Consider the following 20,436-nt stretch of genomic DNA (forward strand, 5'->3'; position numbering starts at 1 on the left):
TTTTTTTAATTTTGACTTAAGTGGGCATGGATTGGACAGAAGATTCCTGACAGTTTGTTGTTTGGTTGGTTGTACAGATGCAGAATAGGTGGGAAATCTGGAAAACAGCTGTAGGCCCAGAAATGGGAGGTGCAATACATGCAGTGCCTGATTAGTTACAACATTAGTGACACTTGTTGATGCCATCCCCAACTCTGTCACATTTGACTTGCATGGAAAACACCTGTATTTTGTAACTTGCAGTTGGTTAACCAACAAGTAGTACTCGGCATTACCTCACCTCAAGTACTGTGTTCACTTTTGGGCACCTCAGTACAGAAAGGACACTGAGGTGCTGAAGCAGGTCCAAAGAAGGGCAATGAGGCTGGTGAAGGGCTTGGAGAACATGCCCTATGAGGAGAGACTGTGGGATTTGAGGCTGTTCAGTTCTGGGGAAAAGGAGGCTGAGGGGAGACCTTCTTGCTCTCTTCCAATATCTGAAAGGTGCTTACAGTGAGAGCGGGGTTGGTCCCTTCTCACTGGTGACAGGTGAAAGGATGAGGGGAAATGGCCTCAAGTTGTGCCAGGATAAGTTTATGTTGGACATCAGGAACACTTCTGTACGGAAAGGGCTGTTAAGCACTGGAATGGGCTCCCCAGGGAGGTGGTTGAGTCACCATCCCTGGATGTGTTTAAAAACTGCTTGGATGTGGTGCTCAGGGACATGATTTAGCAGAGAGTTGTTAGAGTTAGGGCAGGATGGTTAGGTTGTGGTTGGACTTGATGATCTTTAAGGTCTTTTCCAACCTGAGCAATTCTATGATTCTGTGAAAAAGTCTGACACCAGAGAATCCTTGTTTTTTTTTCTGTGATATATGTTTTCAAATGCTTCATTATGATGCAGAAGGCAGTAAACTGGGAAACTTTCTTGCATATTCTTACATCAGTCCTGGAATTTTCAACTAAAACTAACATCAGAGAGAATGGATCTGGCGGAGTACACTGATGGGAGCTGTTGCTCTAGCTGTTAAAAACACCAGGCAGCTTGAGTACCGATGATACCACAGGGTTTTTGAGTTAGCTATGTGTTCATCTCCTCCCCTGAAGAGGGAGCCCTTTGCACTTGAAGTTTTTTGGATTGCTTTTACAGTCACAGAGATAAGTTAGCATGGAACAAACACACTTAAGACTTCTGAATGCAGACTAACGGAGTATTGTCTGCGAACAACAAAGGAAAAACGTGGTGTGCAGCATGAGAATCTTTAAAGTCATTCTTGGAAGGCAGAAGTGATGCAGTGTTGATGGTGTCCGCACCTCTGCACAGAAAGAACGGCTGCAGCAGCCAGCAGTCTGTGCAGTCGAGTGTGTGAAGGCAGGTTTTAACACCTGTGGCATAAGACGTACAAAAATTTATCCAACTGTTGTTATCAAATTGCTTGTGATACTATTTTAATTACATATTTTAATTACATATACGACATTGCTAATGTCGTATATAACCACAAATAAGTGGTTGCTTATTTATTTTTTTATTCTACTGTGGCTTCAAGATTTTTATTGCCCTCTTCATGTTTAATAAAAAAAATATTTTAAGAAAGTGTTGTCACTGTGGTACTGATTCAATTAAACAACAGAACAAAAAGGTTACAAGCTGTAATTTTAAAAGATACTTTAATTAATTCCCAGGTGCTGTCCCATGGCAGCCAGGTCTGATCCTCACTTAATCTTTACTTCCGAGTCCTCTGAGTGAAATCTAATGCTGGACTCAGCTGTCCATTCATAGGTAAATTTCTGTTACACTGCTCAGAATTTTGGCTAATTGGTAAATGCCGTTAGAATTCAGAGATCACAACTTCTGATCTTTCTTTTTATCCTTTCTTCTTAATTTGTTTGCATAAACAAATTTTTATCTAGAAGTATACTTTTTTTTTTTTTTTGGTCTTCCTGAAATTTACAATGCACTTCAGACTTAAAAGCATGGAGTTATGGCACTCTAAAATTCTGAGGTAGGAAGAATTACTAAATAAAAGGCATTCACCTAATTCTGTGTCTTTTTGCCTTTTTGCTAGGAAGTTTTAAAATACTTAATGATTTGGGAGTGTGAGCCCTTACGATCTGTTTCACACTTCTAAAAGGTCTTGGTGATTCTCTCCTGACGAAAGACTTTTTGCTTTGCTAGCAAGATGGCCATGTAGGATGCTGCCCCACACTGAGGTAGGCAAAAAGGTCCATCTGCTCAGGTATCTTGGTAAGAGAAATATTCAAGTTTCATATAGTTTGTAAACGTGCAGTGGACAGGTAGTGAAAGCCAAAGCAGCTGAGTGGGGTAGAGCTTCACATCAGTGACTTGAAGCATGCAGGTGCAGGAGCTCCATCTCTGCTTTCATCTCAGTTAACCCTTTCAAACGGGAGCATGGTAGACTCTTCATCTCTTGAACAGTTGTGAAACACAGATCTATCTTACCTTATTTACAGTTCTTTCTAATAGAGTGAAAGCAAGGCGGATTTGGCATACTTGTGGAATACAGCTACTCTTTTTGTTAAAAATGAATTTTGATGAAATGGTCAAAATCATGAGGTGCCTGTGTGAGTATTCCTGTTTATCTGGAGTTAGCATCTTTCTATAAAGACTTTGTGAGGGTAAAAATGGAACTTCCTGTAGTTTCCCAAAATGATAGCTACCTGTCCTGACAACTGTTTGTAGAAATCTGCAAATTCCAGTCTGCAGCAACTACCTGTATTTGGAAGCTGACTGAGAATGCTGTTTTCCTTTTATCTGCCTCTATGGCCATGTTATTCTGTCCTCCTAACCATAGTCTGTTGTGTTGTACTACATATCACTGACATTAAAGATCTGCAGAGGCCAGTGACCATCTGCTGAGAACAACCTCATGCTGGACCTGCCATAGCTGTAATGCTGTGCTTCAGTCAAACCTGGAGCAATGAGATCATTCTTCTCAGTATTACCATGCAAAACAACAACAACAACAAAAAAAAACCCACAACAACACAACAACAACAAAAAACCCAGCAACAACAAAAGGGGTGAGTTGACTAAAGAAACTATGGCAATTTAAAAAACATAAGAGCAAGAAATAATTTGCTTTTTTCTGTATTTCACTGAGTTACCCTGCTGTTTTGTCATACAAGAATACTGAAAACTTTCTTCCTCACTGAAAGGAGCAGTTTAGGTGTTTGTTTGGAAAACACTGCTTTCCAGTGGGCTGTAATAACTTTCTGCGTTGCTGCCTTGAAGGTGACATACTACCAGGTGATAGGTGCACCTGGAACACTGTCATCTTCTCTGATCACCCTGAAGAAGATTCTTAGGGCCAGTAATGTCAATTTCTAACCTGGCCTTCCTCTGTTACCTATTTTCTGGCTGCCTGCAAGGTCTTCCTCAGATCTTCCTGAGGTCTGATGTTAGGCAAAGTATGTGTTTTAAGAACATTTCCAGACTAGCTTAAACACATCCCCTTCCCCTCCATGCATTTAGGATTTTTTTTTGTAAAATGCTTTAACAGTGTTTCTGTTAATATTCAAGTTAGAAATCCCCAAGTTAATGCCAAGGCAAAGCTCCCAGGATTGAAACAGTACTAAAACTAAGTATGTGTAGTTCCTAGGAATGTTTTAGTTGGTATAAGTTTGTATTAAGAACAAGTCTCTCTTTATCAGTTTGAATTCTTTAATTTTAGAAATGGTTGAAGACAGTGTTTTCCAATCAGTGTGCATCGACAGCCTTGGTCAAAACACAGTACTTCTTTCTAGTATACTTATCATACCAAAAAGCATACCATGAAATCACATTGCAGTAAGTTGGCACAATGAGTTTTGCAAGAACTAAACTTCTTTAGAAAAAGTGATTAAGCAAACTTTCACATTAACATTTTAATAGCTATAAAAATGCTGCTTCCAGCTCCTACAAAACACGCTGAAGAGATATCCCCACAAGAGCTGAAAAACTATGCACAAACAAAGGTCAGTATTGTAGGAAGACAGGTTTTATACAAAGGAAGCAATTAAGCAGTTAAAAGTATTTACTTTTTCCTGCTACTAACTAGACAAACATACAGTAGTCAGATAAAAATATACTACAACTCTAAGTCCTGTAACATAAGAATTTCTAAGTTTCTCTCCTAAGTGGAAATTCTGTATTTTGAAATGTGTTACCTGTTAATACTGGACAAAACTATTAGCAAGTGTTTAAATACTTTCAAACCAAGATTAAAAAAAAAACAACAAAAAAACCCCCAAAACATTTTAAAATACTATGCTTATAAAATTATTTAAAACTTTCAGCAGTCTATAGATTTCAAATGCAATTCAAATTCAATTAGAATTAAAAAAAAACAACTCCAGTGGTGTCATTTGTTTTCAAAGGAAGATTCTTTTGCTGGTTTTTCAAGCTCTTTCTCTTCACCACATGTCCTAGAATTACAATAAAAGAACATTAATGACCATGAGAAAATACCAAAAGCAAGTCTTCTTACTCCTGTTTTTTTAAATACAGATTAAATGATATTGAGACAAATTCAGCAGATGAAGCGTGGAAGCTGAGGAAGGTACAGATACCAACTGTTTGCCTTCTTTTAAATGGACTGTCCCCAGACATGAAACTAAGGTAGAGTAACCGACACCACAGGAATGAGTATGAAGAGCAGTGAGGAGGAGCAGCCATTCAGAGGTCAGTTTGGGTTCCCTTCAGGCAATCCTGCAGAGTCCAATGCCAAACATATCAACTCAGATGGAAAAGCAGCCTGGCTTTTTTCTCTGCACTTAAGATGCACATTTAACATGTTACTGCTCTTACTGGTAGCTCCAAGGCTGAGGCAACCTTGGGAAGCACCACATGATTCTACCAACAGAAACTGGTTGTTAAGTACAAAATCACTACAGAAGTATTAGACAACTTCTGTCTTCCAAAATTTTTGAAATACATATTCAGAAAGGTCTGAATGTGTCTAGCCTCTTATTAACGAAGGGAACAAAATTCAGAACTGAGTATGCAGCCTTGCACTTTAGAAGTTTATCAATTACATGCTTATATTCAGGAGTGGGGACTGCACTTCAAACATTCCTGTATTTGTCATTATTTGGAGTACAAGTTTCACTTCTAAAAACAGAACACTGTACAAGTTATGTAGCTTTCTTGAATTGAGAGAGGTATGCAGATGCTTTTCTCAATCCAGGGTATTCGTAAGAGGTTTTACAAGTTCTGTTTTATATTCATTGCTTGTTAACAGAAGCTGTGCAAGGTTTTAAACAGAATATGATTGATTTCTTTGTTTAGAAAGATCAAGGAAGTGTTGGGGAGGGTGCTGTTCGAGGCCATAGCAAACACCACAAACACTTCAAGAGACAAATCTTTATTGGCAGAACATGTGACCCCAAAACAGCTCCTCCATGGAATATGTATTTGCAAGTCCTAGATATAAAATCGTAATTACTGAAGTATTAAAATTTAAGTTGTGTGGTCTCTGAGGTGCTTATTTTGAAACTACTATATTCTGCAGCTTGATCCATGTTTGTTATTTAAGTTTGTGAAGGAGCTGCTGTAAGTCTTTTTTCTCCCACTACTGCCCGTTATTAGCATCAAGCATGCACTCAAATATTCTTCCTCTTTTTCTTCTAATAGCAAATATAAAGTGAAATTTAAGATTATCTTTTTTGCCTTTGGAAGATCTGTGTTACTCAGCTTGGAAGGAGTAAGAAAAGGAACAGGCAATAAAAAAAATTTGTACCTTGGGGAACCAGTTAAGTAATCATTAATTTCTAAATATTACAAATATACTCTCTGGACAACTAACCTGATTTGCTATTGATTTCTCAGATGTTGCACTTCACTAGTACCATACTGTGTTTTCTCCACATCTCCCATTAAAGCAGCATATTTTACTATGTAAGTTGTGCTGGGAACCTGCACTCATTGTCTTGATTACACTCCCTTAAGGCGCAGCTTGTTGAAAGCAAATGATATGAGATTCTTGTCACTAGCTGAAAATAACCAAATGTCATTTCTGAAGGGTGTGTAAAAAGACAGCATTAATTTCAAAGGAATCTCTCAGCTAAAATCAATTTTGCATTATTAAAAAAAAGAAAAACAACCTTTCAACACCGTATTTACTTTTTCCAACTCTAAACTGTCAATATTATGCTCATTTTTACAGCTTCAGTTAAACATATAGCCAGAAGAGCCAGGCAACTGCAGTTCCTCCTGAACTGTATGAAAAAGGTAATGAGAGGAAAACTTGCAGTAATACATACTGCTAGACAAAAAGAATCCCTTGAGAACAAGTGCAGAAGTGCTCAGGAAAGCAGACGTAATTTTATTATATTTTAGACTACTCAAAGTAAAAGTGAGTACCTTCCTCTGTCTCACTGCATGCTGTTTTTCTCGTAAGAAGGCAACTCATATTTTACTTTCTTCAATCTCCTCTACAGCAATGATTTCAAAAATAAATTTCATCATTCTTTGAAAAAAATTTTTGAGAAAAAATGTAAAGAAACTTAACATGATGCAGGGAGTTCAATCTATTCATATTCTATTTGCATCATTTTACTATAACAGAACAAATGCTTAGCTCATTAAAGTCATTAACTCACTTTTTCTTACTACTAACTTCATGTTTATCTTTCTTTTCTTCACCATTCTCTCCATTGTGCTGTGATTGGTTGGTGTCTTGAGTTTCAGGCCCTCCATTCAGAATCTTTGAACCTTTATAATGAAAGGGTAGAGAAACAATCAGTACAGCAGCGAATAAAACTCTGCTGTAAGAAACCCCTGATAATTTCTTACCTTCAGACTCCAACACTGTACGTGTTTTCCCCTCACCTTAATGCCTAACAGCTGAAATAACGCAAAACAAACAAATACCAACGAGTTTCATCACAATTTCCCTGGTGGGAAATAAATTCCTTGAGATTTCAGGCTCCTGGCTACAAATAATAATATATACTCTGGTAAGTGAGATAATACTCTTCAGCAGTACATTCTGTTCATCACTCTACTCCAGGTGGGTACTTCATGAGATCCACCTGCAGCAGCACATTCATCTCCGTGGCCCCCAGCACAAGAACATGGACCTGGTGGGATGTGTCCAGGGATGGTCACAGGGGTATCAGGGCTGAAGCACCTGCCTTACAGAGGAGAAGCTGGAAAATTTGGGCTTGATCAACCTGGAGAAGAGAAGGCTTTGAGGAGACATTCCTGCAGTCTTTCAGTACTTAAAGAGGGCCAACAATAAAGATGAGGAGGAACACTTCATCAAAGAATGTAGCAACAGGACACGGGTAACATTTTTGAACTGAAAGAATGTAAATTTAGATTACGCATTAGGAAAAAATTCGACATTACGAGGGTGGAGAGGCCTTGGCACAGGCTGTCCAGAGAAGCTGTGTGTGCTTGGAGGCATTCAAGGCCAGTTTGGATGGGCTCTGGGCAGCCTGACCTTCTGAGCTGGTGGGTGGCAATCAGCTCACAGCAGGTGGTTGGAACTAGATGATCAGGCAGATAATGAGCCTCCAGGGGCAGCTAGGGCAGAGGCGATAAGGTTAAGCCTTGCTCTCCACCAGCATCACCAGCCCCTCAAATCATTGCCCTTATGGAGCAGTACAGCTGGGAACATGCAGTAAGATACAGCCAAGGTCGGGCACAGGAGTAAGGGGCGGGCAAAGCACTGAGGGCAGTGAGTGGGGGGAGGAAGAGGGGGGGAGGGGGGAAAAGGTGAGGGTTATTTGACATTTTTGACATTGCCCCTACAAACTCTGCCCATGGGGGCTGAAGCCTGGAGAAACACAGCAGAGGCATGCTCCCCACACTCCCCATGTGCTGCCTTTCTGACAGGGCTCCCAGGAAGGTTTGAAGAGTCCTGGGGAACCTGTCTGCAGCCCTACCCAGCCCATTCCTGGGGGCTGCTATCTACTACCAACCTTATCTTCCTCCAAGTGCTGACCTCAACTGGCCTCAGGGCGCTCACTGCCTTCCTACAGCTCACAGGGCTGAGTGTAATAGTGCTAATTTTTATATATTTGCATACACACACACACACACACGTATATACCAGTTTTACATATATAAAAGTACACACACACTGTATACACAGACAACAACAGACAGTGCCAAAATGGGAAGAAAAGAGAGAGAGGAAAGGGAAGGAGGGCAGAGTCAGACATTTCCTTTAATAAAAAGAAAGGCTCCACCTCAATGTAAGTGGAGTCTGAGGTCACTTAGAAATATCCATCTATCTCCTGCACAGAGCAGGAGAAGGGGATATGGGCTTGTACAATGGCATCATCCCAATATGAGCTGCAGTCCACGGGATCTCAACTTCTCCTGGACTTCAAGTGCTGAATAAGCCACTGCAGGGTAATGTCAATGTTTTCCTTTTCTTTGCAGGAGATGGAGTAGCAACAAATCTCAATTCTGGGTAGCAGAGAGGCTCATCTTCTCAACTGAGCTCTTTCTCATCCAAGGCAGCAGAGAGGTCTCCCTTGATTGCCAGTACCAGGACTGGGATGCTCTGGACCTGCAGTGTGTCTCACAGGTTGTGAAGTTCGTTCTTCAAGGCCTTGAGCTTCTCCTGGGCAGCAACAGTCACTATGGCTCTCACTCCACAGTAGTATGGCTCTCACATGTTGTCAAAATAGCTGGTCACCTACATCCCCTTTGAGGTACTCATCATACTGAAGGTCCTACCTTTGGGATTGTGTCTTTGTTGAACTTCCCACACTGACTAAGGTGATCTCTGTCACCTGTAGCCCATTAGGGTCAGCACCATCTCCTCCTCCCAGAAGAGCACCTGGAGTGAGTCTGGCAGCTCACTGCTGCTGCAGCAAGCTCTGCAGGCTATACCATGCACAGCTGGGCACAGTCAAGGTGAGCACTGCAGAGCCAGCCTGAAGCAGGCCAAAGTGAGTGGAACTGGGCTGGGCAACACCAAACCCTGCCACGCCTGTCGACCATGCCACAGCTCTAGGTATTGCCTGCACTTCTGGACACTGTTTAGAGCAGTCACAGGCATGGGTTGATTGCTAGACTCAATGATCTTAGTGGCCTTTCCAATCTTAATGATTTTAAGTATAGGCTCTATTACTGTAAAGTTACAAATCCTGCTTTGACTTCAATTTTTGTGATGACTACATGTTTTGCTTTGGAATTACAGGAGAGGTTGTTTGGAATAAATTCTTGAGGAGTGTAACTTTAGGTTTAAATATGAAGTGGCAACTCATTTTGCTTCAAGTTAGAGATCTACAAAAAGAACCTCTACTGCACCGCCTTGCTACATGAGGAAAAATACAGAACACTGTTTATCTCAATATTGGCTAATATGGATTTCTAATATTACAAGAAACTGAAAACACTTACCTGTTTGGTCCTTTTCCTTCTCATTTTTTTTGTTTGTTCCTTTCTTCCACTGCTCCTTGGTTTTATTGGCTTCCTCATGCTGCTTCTGCTCTGCAAGTGATTTATTTAGTACTTGAGAGAGAACAGAATCTCCTTCTCCTACCAGAAACATGGTCTTGAACTTGTTATACAGCATTGTAGATTTCTCCATGATAACTTGGCTAACTTTGAACTTCCGTATCTGAAATCAAAGCAATAAGACAAGTAGCTTCAGTTAGGTACTTAAATACTTGTGTAAAATTCACCAAATGCTAGACGAAATTCCCATTTTAACTTGAAAGGAAAACACAGACTTTTATAATCTCTGAGAATAGTACACAACATGTGGATTTAAAGTACTATTTTCTTAAGTAATACTGCAGGATCTTACCTTCTTGAGTGTCAGAATCATCTCTGTGTGTTTCTGAGCCTGCTGCATTGAGACCTGAAGAGATGCCAATTCATCAAGAGCCTCAATACACCTGTTCACATCCTGCAGATAAATAAGTTAGTCTGATGACTTAAGTGTCAATAATTCTTCATAAACTATGTTGAATTCACTTCCATATTAAATAATTTCTTACAAAATTCTTAATTTTACTTTTTAATTCTATAACAACCTCTACCATCAAGCTTGCAAACACAAAAAGTTGAAATGCAAGAAGCAGTACTATTCACATACCAAAAGCATGTCATTTGAATAACTTATTTAAATAAACAAACCAACCAATTTCATACTTCCATTATACAAACTCAAACTTTCTGCTCCTTTTACAATTCCAGTACTACATTACCTAAAGCTGTTCTCCAAATATTCAGCCTTTCTCATTCACAATTTCTCACAAGTGACCTGCCACTGAGAGGCAAAACAGAGTGGACTGCCTCTGACAGAACTGTATCTTTGTAGATTATTCAGTTAAAATCTTGATGAATGACACTACGCAGGGCAGTTAGAAATATTCACGTTTTCTTCCAGTCCCCAGAAACTTCCTCCTACACATGAATTTTCAAAGACTAACTGGAGTGGATGCACAATGACATGCAGCATCCCCAGCAATCTTGAGTTTACTCCACATCAAATCCCACTTGATTTCCTTTTCATTTGTTTCTTCTGTCTATTGACCACATTTGTCATGCCTTTTTTTTTTTTTTCCAATAGATTCCCTAGCCCACTCAGCAGCAAGCCCACACTGTACAGACTACTTTTTGCTGGTGATGTACACGATGAAGCCTGTGTTTCACTCCACAAATTCTATTCCAGGTAGATTTGGGCTTTCCTAAAAGCCCAGCCACCTATGCTGGGACAGTATCTGCATATTCCCACCCGGTCACTTGTTCCTGTTTTCACTTCCTGTATATTTGCTTTTTGTGTCTGAGTTTAGTCAGCAGCAACTTTTTCATTCATGCTGCCTTCCTGCCCCATTTACTCATGTTCTTGCTCAGCAAGATGGACCAATTTTAAGGAGGCCAATTCCTGCAAATCAGTTAGATCTCTTGTTCCCCTTTTCTCTCCTGGAAGGGCTCTCAAGGGATTCTTCCAAGCAGGTCCTTTCATAGACCAAAGTCTGCTCTCTTGAGTCCACAGCTTTGATCCTTTTTGTCATGCTCTCTTTTCCCAGGATCCTGAACTCCACCATCTCATAGTCACTGCAGCCAAGATAGTCCTCAATCTTTGTACCTGATTAGTTCCTTCACTAGGAATCAGGTCTACAAAGATGTCTTCTCAATTCACTGATCCTATGTCAGGTAATTCTCACACTCCAGAAATTATTGGATGGTTACATAAACCATGCGTTGAGCTCCATTAGATGTCAGGGTGGTCTTTCCTCAAGAATCCACTCTGTGCTTCCTCATTTGATGATCTGCAGCAGATTCTTTGTCACTATCATGCTCATTTATCTAGCTGGATAGATATCCAGCTACTGATCTTGACTGTAATTTCTTAGTTGTCTTATCAGTCTCAGCAAAGAGATCCCAAGTCCTACTAGTCTCTCCCAGACATTTCCGGTCTTGTCTCCCTGGCACCTGTCCTTCCACAAAAGCCTCTGTCCACCCATGTGAACATTTCAGTCCCATGAACTATTCCAACAAATTTCTGTGATCCCAACATCACAGACCAACAACTGCAGATATTTAATTCTTAATTCCCCAGTGCATATGCATTAGCCTGCATACACTTCAGAGAGGCACCCAGTCGCTCTAACCATACCAAAAAATGGAGAGCCTTCTTCATAATGTGTTGTTGGCACTCCCTCATTTCTGTTCATGTACTTATAAATCAGCAAAACAGTACTAAAATGACATCACTACCAGGTCACTTCTGTCCGCTTCACCCTCCATTATTTATTCCCATCCTGTTACATCATTTCTTCACTTTTTCTTTCACTGCTGTTTATGGTTTTAATTTTTTTTAACCAGCTTAGCTAGCCATTGACAGTAATAACTTCCCCGTTATTCAGGTGGATCCTCTTGACTCTTGGATTCCTTGACCTTCATATAGTTCCCATCATCAGAGCAACCAAATCTGTTGCTTACATCAACTCCAGAACTAAGTGCTAATTCACAGAATCAATCCATTCCTTCACAGGCCCCTTCCCCTCATTATGAGGATAGACTACCTCCTGGGTCCCCATGCACTTAACCATCACTCTCAAAGCCACACAGACACGCCTGACACTTTTAAATCTCTCTTGGCTGTAACACTGGTGCCCAACATGGAAAAACAGCAGCCGTTAATACATAACCTTAGAGTCAGACAAGCCTCAGCCATCTGTCAGCAGTGTTCCAAATCTAGAGCTCCCAAGAAGCAGCAAACGACGAGTTAGAAAAGCAGATAATGGTATCCATCCCTTGTACCAAGGAGTCCTCCAACTACAACACTCACTGCCTCCTGGTGCTCCTGCATAGCTCAGGCTGAGCTAGCGCAGACAGCTCACTTGTCAGAACTCTATAAATGTTTCTGGGAGGTACCTTATTATCAATTTTTTTTTATTTTTAAAAAAAACTGATTTTACTTGCTGGCTCTATATTTTAAGACCTACAGCAACCCCATTTAAAGAGCGCAGTTCTCTTTCAAAGTGAAAAAGAATCCTTTAATTCTCAGAATAGTAATTAAAAACAAACACGTATGCCAATTAATTGGAATTTTACATGTAAGTTAAAAGATACAGATACTTACAAGATTATCAATTTTCAGGGAGTTTTTAATCTCTGCATGTATCCTCTGAAGCCTAGAATCCATTGATGTTTCTGAAGATTAAAAATAGTATGCATGAATATTTGATAATCTCATCTCGTCAAGCTTGTGTTTGTAGAAACCTTAATACAAATCTGAATATCATGGAGAAGGCAGAAAAATGGACAAGCAGCCCACTTCAGATAACCATGCACACATAACCCCTGTGATATATTTATTTATGGATGTGATTTGAAATAAAGTTTACAGGTTTTTTGTTTTTTTTTTTTTAAATTGGACACAAGTAGCAACCTATGTAGTTTTCACCTTCGCAGTTATGAGTTGAAAATAATTTTCAGTTTCACTTTTGGGATACCATCCTCTGTCAGATTAAAAGTAAGCTTCAGTAAGTATTAACAACTACTAATTCTGAGAACTTCTACTGGCAGGAAATCTGGATATTACTGCATTTGTTTTTTGCAAGTTGAACATATTGAAAACACAAGTCTAAGCAAATAAAGTGGCCTGTGGCTGCTCAACAGGTTGGAAAGAGAAGCATTCATGTCCAATTTTGTGTGCTGAATGCTTTTTTTTTTCTTGTTTCTTTTAACCCATATGTAGTGGTACATGTTTTGAAGTACATTGCAGGCAATAAGAATTTAAATCCAGCCAATCTTGGATGAGTTTGGATAACTATTTCCTCCTCCCTGCCAAAAGTGGAACTGCTTGCAGTCCGTGCCCATACAAGGGCTGCCCTGGAAGTAATGCCTCCTATTTTATTATGTTGGCCTACAATGCCAGAGATGGATGTTGGTGTATGGCAGTAGAGGCTGAATGTTCCCAACAATATTCTCTTACATGTTATTGCTGTGTGACAGATGGCAGAAGAGGAGCAGTCTGACAAAGTGGTGTCTGACTTGAAAGTGTGGAGGAAGCAAACATGTATCACTGAGTTCCTCCATGTGGAGAAAATGGCACCCAATGACATCCACTGATGCTTGCTGAACATTTACAGAGACAAACAGTGGATGTGAGCACAGTGAGGTGGTGGCAGTGGTGTGTTTCAGCCACATTCCAGATAGGCATGCAGACTATTGTTCATCACTGGTAAAAAAAATGCATAGCTGATGATGGTGGCCATGTTGAAAAATAGTGTATTTTTGCTGATAGTTTGCTCTATCAAATAGTGTTCTTGCTCTTTCTCCATGGAAATAAATAGGAGGCATTACTTTTGGAGCAACATGTAATACAAGCTGCAGCTAGTCGTTTGAATTGCTCTTAAAAACAGGAGTACTAAAAAAGGAATGTCTTATCCTGATGAAGGTCAGTTTGCAACTGTGGGTTAGTAGGCAAGACCACAGTAATCTGAATCTAAGCCTCTTGCTTAGGAAAAACAAGCCTCTTGCTTAGCAAGCCTCTTGCTCAGTAAAAGGTAATATCTAAATACTCAAAGAAGTCCCAGTTACTGTGTTATAGGAAAAATGGAAATTATTCAACTCAAGGAAGTAGAAGTTCTCGTTCACCAATAGAAGAAATCATCTGAAAAAATATTTTAAATATTGAATAATAGTAAAACAAGAATAGCAGAGAACTATTCTAATGCACTTAAGAAACAACACAGAAGAACATGAATGCACTGTCATACAGATCTGAAGGAGAAAGTCATAGATCAAACCATTTGGACTGAGACCCCAACTTCACCCTTAGCAGTAATTATCTCATCCAAGCAGTCCTTGTCAGAGTTCAAGATGACCCACAATATTCTGTTTAGCTTCTTTAAACTAACCTCTCTTCTTCTCCATCTTCTTAACTTCTGTTTTCTTGCCTTCTTCTTTACTCTGCCTATCAAAAATGTTAAAGTGTTTTTACAATGCTGTAAAAGTCTGCTCTTCAGTCTCTTTTCCCTCCACGTTTTAGATGAGATGCTATGTTCTACAGAGATAGTAACTCAAAACATTAGCATGCAAAAAACGAGCTAAACCCTAAACCCTACTTTTCAAAGACTGAAATAAATGATTTCTATTTTTACTTTGACATTATACTGCTGTTAAATCTCAGTGTTCCCCAAAAGCAGAATACTGAAAGTTTAGAGAAACAAGTAACATTTGTAAACTGCACTGTTTTAGTTGCATGTAAAAAGTTGGGGAAGTGGCACTGAACAAAGCTTATCTATAGAGGAAAAAATACTGAAGACGACAAAAAAAAAAAAAAGAAGAATTACACTACTGTTTAACATTGCTATAGGGAAAGATTACAGTTAATTTATTTTAAGATTACTTAAATTGGTTCAAATGTGACTTTCTTATGTAGTTATTACAGTACATGTTTCCTAAAACTGACCTTTAATGTATCACTGATAATTTAAAATCTCCTTGACAGAAACATTCCTGGCTCTTTCTAATTACCCCTACTAAAACCAAAGTTCTTGTAAGTCCCAGCTTACCTCCATCTCAAAAAGAGGAGACAGGCAAAAATCTTTCAAGCTAGCTGTGTAACTTTTATTTATTCAGAGAAAAGTATTAACCCTGTTTCAATTTAGAATTTCTCAGTCTTGTCTTACTGACAGGTATAAAAGCCTTATTTTATGATCTGTATATTTCAGTATGCCATGAATAAATATCAGCATGCATCCATAAAAATCTTCAAATCTACATCTTGTGTTTCCTTTCATACTCCATCAAGTTGCAGACAACCACTTGAATGTATAAAAGACTATTTTACTTCAACTGGTAGCACAGGCAATGCTTTTTGTACTGTTATAACTTACATAAATACCAATCCAGTAATAACAGACATGAGAAAAAGTACACTAAAATAGATGAGAAAGATAACCAAAGAAGGATAGGCCTATATTCCATATATTAATAGAAAAGCTTAAAACAGCACAAAAGAGGTGCTTCTACTTTTTATCAGTTATTGAGACTTGTGCTTTTAGATACCAGCTACAATTCATTATGCATTCATTAAAATTAAGTACTACTCCCATTTTTCTTAAACCAAGCTTTATAGATCCCCCAGAATGTAAAATTTACTTAAAATTAGGGACTTGATTACTATAACCAAATACATGACAGTTGACTACAGAAATCAGTTTATGTTAGATTTAAGCAGTGATATACTAAGAAGAAATGCTGAGAACAATTTACTATCTCTGGAGTTGGAAATGCTTAGGTTTCCTATGGGCAGGTAAAATAACATAGTTTTCCATAGGAGTGACAGAAACAGGAGGAAAAGAAAGGGCATCAAAGGAGGATCAAAAACTCCAAACTAGAATCTTGTTGATGTATGTCAGAAAAAGTAGAACTGTGTAGCTATGAACAAAGTGGACCATTATCCTCTTCCTGCTTCTCAGAGTTTTTACTTTGTTCCCCTTTTCTTCTGCCCTCCCACCAACTGTGGTGATGGGAACATCATCTTTTGAAGTGATAGCTTCTTCACCCATTTGAGAACAGGTCTTGAGAATGAGTGAATTTCTTCCTACTGCCTGCCCCCTCCCCTCGAGTTCATGGCAGGATCTTCTCTTCACTCTTAGGCTTGATTCATTTGTGATAATTTATCTTCTGAACATTGCAGAGTACTCTTAGTATCAGTCAACTGGCTTTGCAGTGCCAGAGCAGAATAATAATTATTTTTCCCTTGTTTTGTCTGATAGTGTGTGCTCCAGCTGCCAGACAGAGAAGGAAATGTTTTCCAGGAATCCCTACACACTCCACGATGTGACTAAAAAAATAATCTATGAACATGGATTAACAGATCCTACCACTCTTAATCAAATGTCTTCAAGATAAACATTCAGAGCAGCTATTTTGCTTCCCTTTTCACATGTATAGTCTAAACAGAATGCAGGAGCTGTCATCTGATAGAAGCTCTAACTGACTGGAAAATTAACATCACTTTATTTCTAGGTTCAATTCTTCTCATCTGCCCAGACTTGTACATACTGATTTACAAGGGCTTATCACTCTCTCCACTGAAAATTAAAACAGACCAAAAAACAGGCAGATGGGAAAAAAAAATAACAGAACAAACCAGCATGTTTTTTTTTTTTTTTAACAGGTATCATTTTCTCTTCCTAGTTTCAAAGTATTCACACAAGCTTAAGACATCCTTTCAACAAATACTCACAGTTCACTTTCTCCCTGTTCCTCTTGCTTACGTTTTCTTTCTGTCCCCTCTTTCTCATGCTGGCCTCTCATGATGTTTCTTCTATGAGTTGACTGAAAGCTTCTTCCCCCTTTTTTCTTCTGTTTTTTGTGTTTTTAGGATTGGAAAGAGAAAAGACCTGTTTAGTTTACTGAAAGGAAGGACTACTAAATCGTTAACTCAAGAGTCATATACACCTGCCTACACTAAACTTGCCTACACACACAGAACTAGTCTACAGCAACTGTTCATGGAACAACCTGACAAGAACTGGCTTTCTGTGCAACTAAGTACGATGCCTTCTAATACCGTCATCTCTGGATTTTATTAGTCCTTCCTCCCTTCTTCCTTCTCCAGTAAGAAGAAATTATCTTGAATACCACAAAAGTGAAGAAACTGAGATGACTAGGATGACGTTAAGGCTTTCAAAAACTTATTTCAAGCCAAGTATTCTCTTAGATGCACCCAAAAAAACAAAAAACAAAAAAACAAACCTCTGCATCACGAAAAAGAAAAATTAAATCCATCTTCAAGAAAAGATTTTATTAAAAAAAATACCCAAGAAGTTCCTGAAGAACCTATCTAACAGAAAGAAGTTCTACAGCTTTTGTTTTGCATCTTTATATCAGCGAACCACAAGGTTCCAATTTTCATAAAGGTCTGGCATTAACATCAAGAACCATCTTCAGTGATACAACTTTCTTTTATAATATATGGATCTGAAAAGCCAAATTATACCTTGTCACCTTCTTCTTCTCCCCCCTCATCTTCAGAATCAGAAGCTGATGCAGAACCCAGTTTTGCAGCATTTTTCCTTTTTGGTTCAGCCTCTTTCTTTCCATCTTTTTTATCATGTTCCTTCTTTGGTTTTTCCTCTTCTTTCTGACCTTCCTCATCCTTCTTCACTTGTTTTTTAGGCTTCTCATCTGGTCCTTTTTTCTTTCCTTTCTCCTCCTCATTAACACTGACAGATGAACAGTATTTAGACATCAGATATCAACAGTGAGTTTAAAAAACAATCACATTGTCTTAATTCAGGAAGGTGTTTTTCTTTTTTTTTAACTACAGAATATTTAAGTTAATTCACTCAGTTCATTTAATGACTTTCCAGAAACACTCAAGCCTTTTTCTAAAATTAGTCCATTACCTGCACAAAACAAAAGAATAAAGTATTAATAATATGGAGGTCTTAATGAAGCAGAAAATGTGTACATAGACCCAAAATCCAAAAGCCAATGGACAAAGTTCTCTACTTGCATTGGCATGCAAGAGCAAGGAATATTTCAAACTGGAAACACTTTAATATTTTAAATTGTATTATTTCAGGCTACATACGCTGAAGTACATTTGATAACCTACTGAAGATTATGCTAATGCTGAACTTTTCCTTCAGTTATGAGAATCACTAGGGGCTTTGTGCAAGTAAAAAGGAAGGTAAAAAAAAGAAATTTAAGCAGCAGACAGGGCTGGAATTCATCATACTGTCAGGAGAGAAGTTTGAATTTAAGAAGTAAGAACTATGAAGTCTTAGCAAGGAACAATGTTGTTAATAGTTAAGAAACTTTATATAAAAACAAATTACTCACAGGTCACTTTCAGAAAGACAAGATGGCTTCACCAACTTGGGTCTCCCTCTCGGTTTTGGAACTTTTACTTCAGAAGCTAGAGTAAGGAAAATGATTTGTTAGTCCACAGCCACTATCTATTCCCTGTCTACGAGGAAAGATTGTTAGTCAGAAGCTACTCTCAGAATATTGATATTTTACAAATTTCAAAGGATCCAGATAGTTATTACATGAAATGGCAAGAGTACGAGGCTTTAACCAAAATCTCAGAAAACTTAAGTTATTCCATACATTACTGATTTTTCAATGACAGGTCCAAACTATCAATTCTTCCACTTTCTATGCGATGTGTTTAGGACTTGTATTAGTTACACAACGTGAAACAAATAAGCTGAAGTGGGGAAGACCAGAAATAAGCTAGAAGCAGTCACTTCCTGTCCATATTTACATGCCATCTGTTTACCATCAGTAATTTTAGGTACATCCCAGAGTTCCTCTTAATTTTCTTGCTAGCAAACTACTTTCAAGATGTTCTAACACCATGCCTAAGTATACAGGAAAACTTTGCGGTTCACCACATTTTTATAGCAAGACAAATAGTCTGCCTTCTGCCTTCTTGGCACTTATGCCCTTCGGATTCCGTCAAACAAAAACACTTAGTACACTGCTTTTAATTTGCTGAAGTTGTCTGTCCGATCACAGTAAGCATGTGGCTAGGAAATGTTAGTGTCTAAATTCCTGCTGGTGTCAGTCTTGAGGACTATTAAGTAAGAGATGCATGTACCATATCAGCATAAGAAAATGCTTCCTAGTACATCTTGGGATAAGGTAATTTTATACCAGTGTCAAAAGCATCTCTTAAAGATTCCTGCTCTTAAGACAGTAGGGAGTAGAGGCAATATGTTTTAAGACAAAAACAACTGCAAATATTTGAAAAGTACATTTAGTAATATAACGAAATTGTGGACTAGAGCGATACTTAATTTCTTCATAGCTTCCAAGATAAATGCAATTAAGTCAGTTTAACTGTGGCTGTACTTCCTGCAAGCTATTTTTATGCTGTCAGTAGATACAGATGAGTATAAACTATTGTTTCCCAGACTAGACATTCAGGCAATGTATTGCTACAAAAACAGTATTATAGTCAGTTCAAGAATATCTACAGTATCTACAAGCTCAGCACAGAAATTCAAATAAATCAGATCATTGCTACCTTGAAAGAAAAACAAAAAACAATGACAGCAGAATTTTAAGTAAATGTTTCAAATTATAGAGTTTAAAATAAAGTAGCTGAATTTTCATTTCCTTTTACTGTCAATCTATACAGATTGATTTATGTATTTAATTGAACAAGTCTCTCCTGCTCTCTGCTTGCTTTTATTATTCTCTCAGCTCCACCTACAGGCACAGTCTTCCCTCAGTTCTCTTACTCATGCTTTAAGGATGTTCTAACAAAAATTTTAGTATTCTATAGCTTTCTGTAAGTACAGAAACCTTCATAAATCAACAATGCGCAGAGGAATCTTATTGCAGTCTATTTTTATGAGTGTTCTACGAAGAATATCTTTCTGAAGGTGACTCTCCTACCCCAAAACAGTAAGCCTTACTCAGAGTACTAATGCTCACAATTTAAATCCATTTACGTCCTAAATTCGTAAGTTTGAGATATATTTTCTCTTTACAATTAATGGTATCTATACTCTGTATTAGTTTACAGGAAAGATACAGTAAACCCTCTTTAAGGTATAAAATACCTTATATTAAGGTATTTCAGCATGACAAAACATTATTCTTTTATGATTACCTGCTGGTCTTCCTCTTTTAGGGCTTACTTTTGGAGATACAGTCACAGGAGTTGCTGCTGCTGCTGCTACCACTGCTGCTGTTGCCACTACTGCTGTTTCCTCAGCTTCACCTTGTTTTTCAGCCTAGTTTAAAGAATATATTTCCCAAATGAAAAACACAGAGCACCACCTTCTCAACTACTTTCTCGGACAACAGTTTTTAAATGCATTCATTATTACTCTATTGTTTCTAAGTAAAAAAAAAATCCAAATTTTGTAGTAGATTATACTTAATAATCATTTGCTTCATGTTCTCCATTCCATAACTACTTACTATAACTACGTAATGTTTCAGACAGCCCGAACCAGCCCATTTATTGTCAGAAAATGAAGAAAAAAACCCCCAAA

The 20,436-nt window shown here is 38.4% G+C and overlaps 1 protein-coding gene and 1 non-coding gene across 5 annotated transcripts in view; one reads left to right on the top strand and one right to left on the bottom strand.

Annotated features, from left to right (window-relative positions):
- The window catches only part of LOC104915032, a 9,224-nt gene extending 4,651 nt beyond the window's left edge, over positions 1 to 4,573 (top strand). The window contains exon 4 of the transcript XR_004162195.1: positions 4,490 to 4,573. This is a non-coding gene — a transcript (uncharacterized LOC104915032). The remainder of the gene's footprint in view (positions 1 to 4,489) is intronic.
- The window catches only part of PSIP1 (PC4 and SFRS1 interacting protein 1), a 35,556-nt gene continuing 18,770 nt past the window's right edge, over positions 3,651 to 20,436 (bottom strand). For 2 of the 4 annotated variants that reach the window (XM_010725673.2, XM_019610479.2), the window contains exons 6-15: positions 20,049 to 20,172; positions 18,266 to 18,341; positions 17,418 to 17,643; positions 16,662 to 16,780; positions 14,323 to 14,378; positions 12,540 to 12,610; positions 9,753 to 9,854; positions 9,344 to 9,563; positions 6,583 to 6,694; positions 3,651 to 4,407 (exon numbers count right to left, since the gene is read on the bottom strand). In XM_010725673.2, coding sequence (XP_010723975.1) covers positions 4,344 to 4,407; positions 6,583 to 6,694; positions 9,344 to 9,563; positions 9,753 to 9,854; positions 12,540 to 12,610; positions 14,323 to 14,378; positions 16,662 to 16,780; positions 17,418 to 17,643; positions 18,266 to 18,341; positions 20,049 to 20,172 — 1,170 coding nt within the window. In that variant the 3' untranslated portion in view covers positions 3,651 to 4,343. The other 2 variants (XR_002109903.2, XM_019610478.2) reach the window with 2 other exon arrangements.

This window comes from Meleagris gallopavo, chromosome Z (assembly GCF_000146605.3).
Source record: "Meleagris gallopavo isolate NT-WF06-2002-E0010 breed Aviagen turkey brand Nicholas breeding stock chromosome Z, Turkey_5.1, whole genome shotgun sequence".
Taxonomy (NCBI): domain Eukaryota; kingdom Metazoa; phylum Chordata; class Aves; order Galliformes; family Phasianidae; genus Meleagris; species Meleagris gallopavo.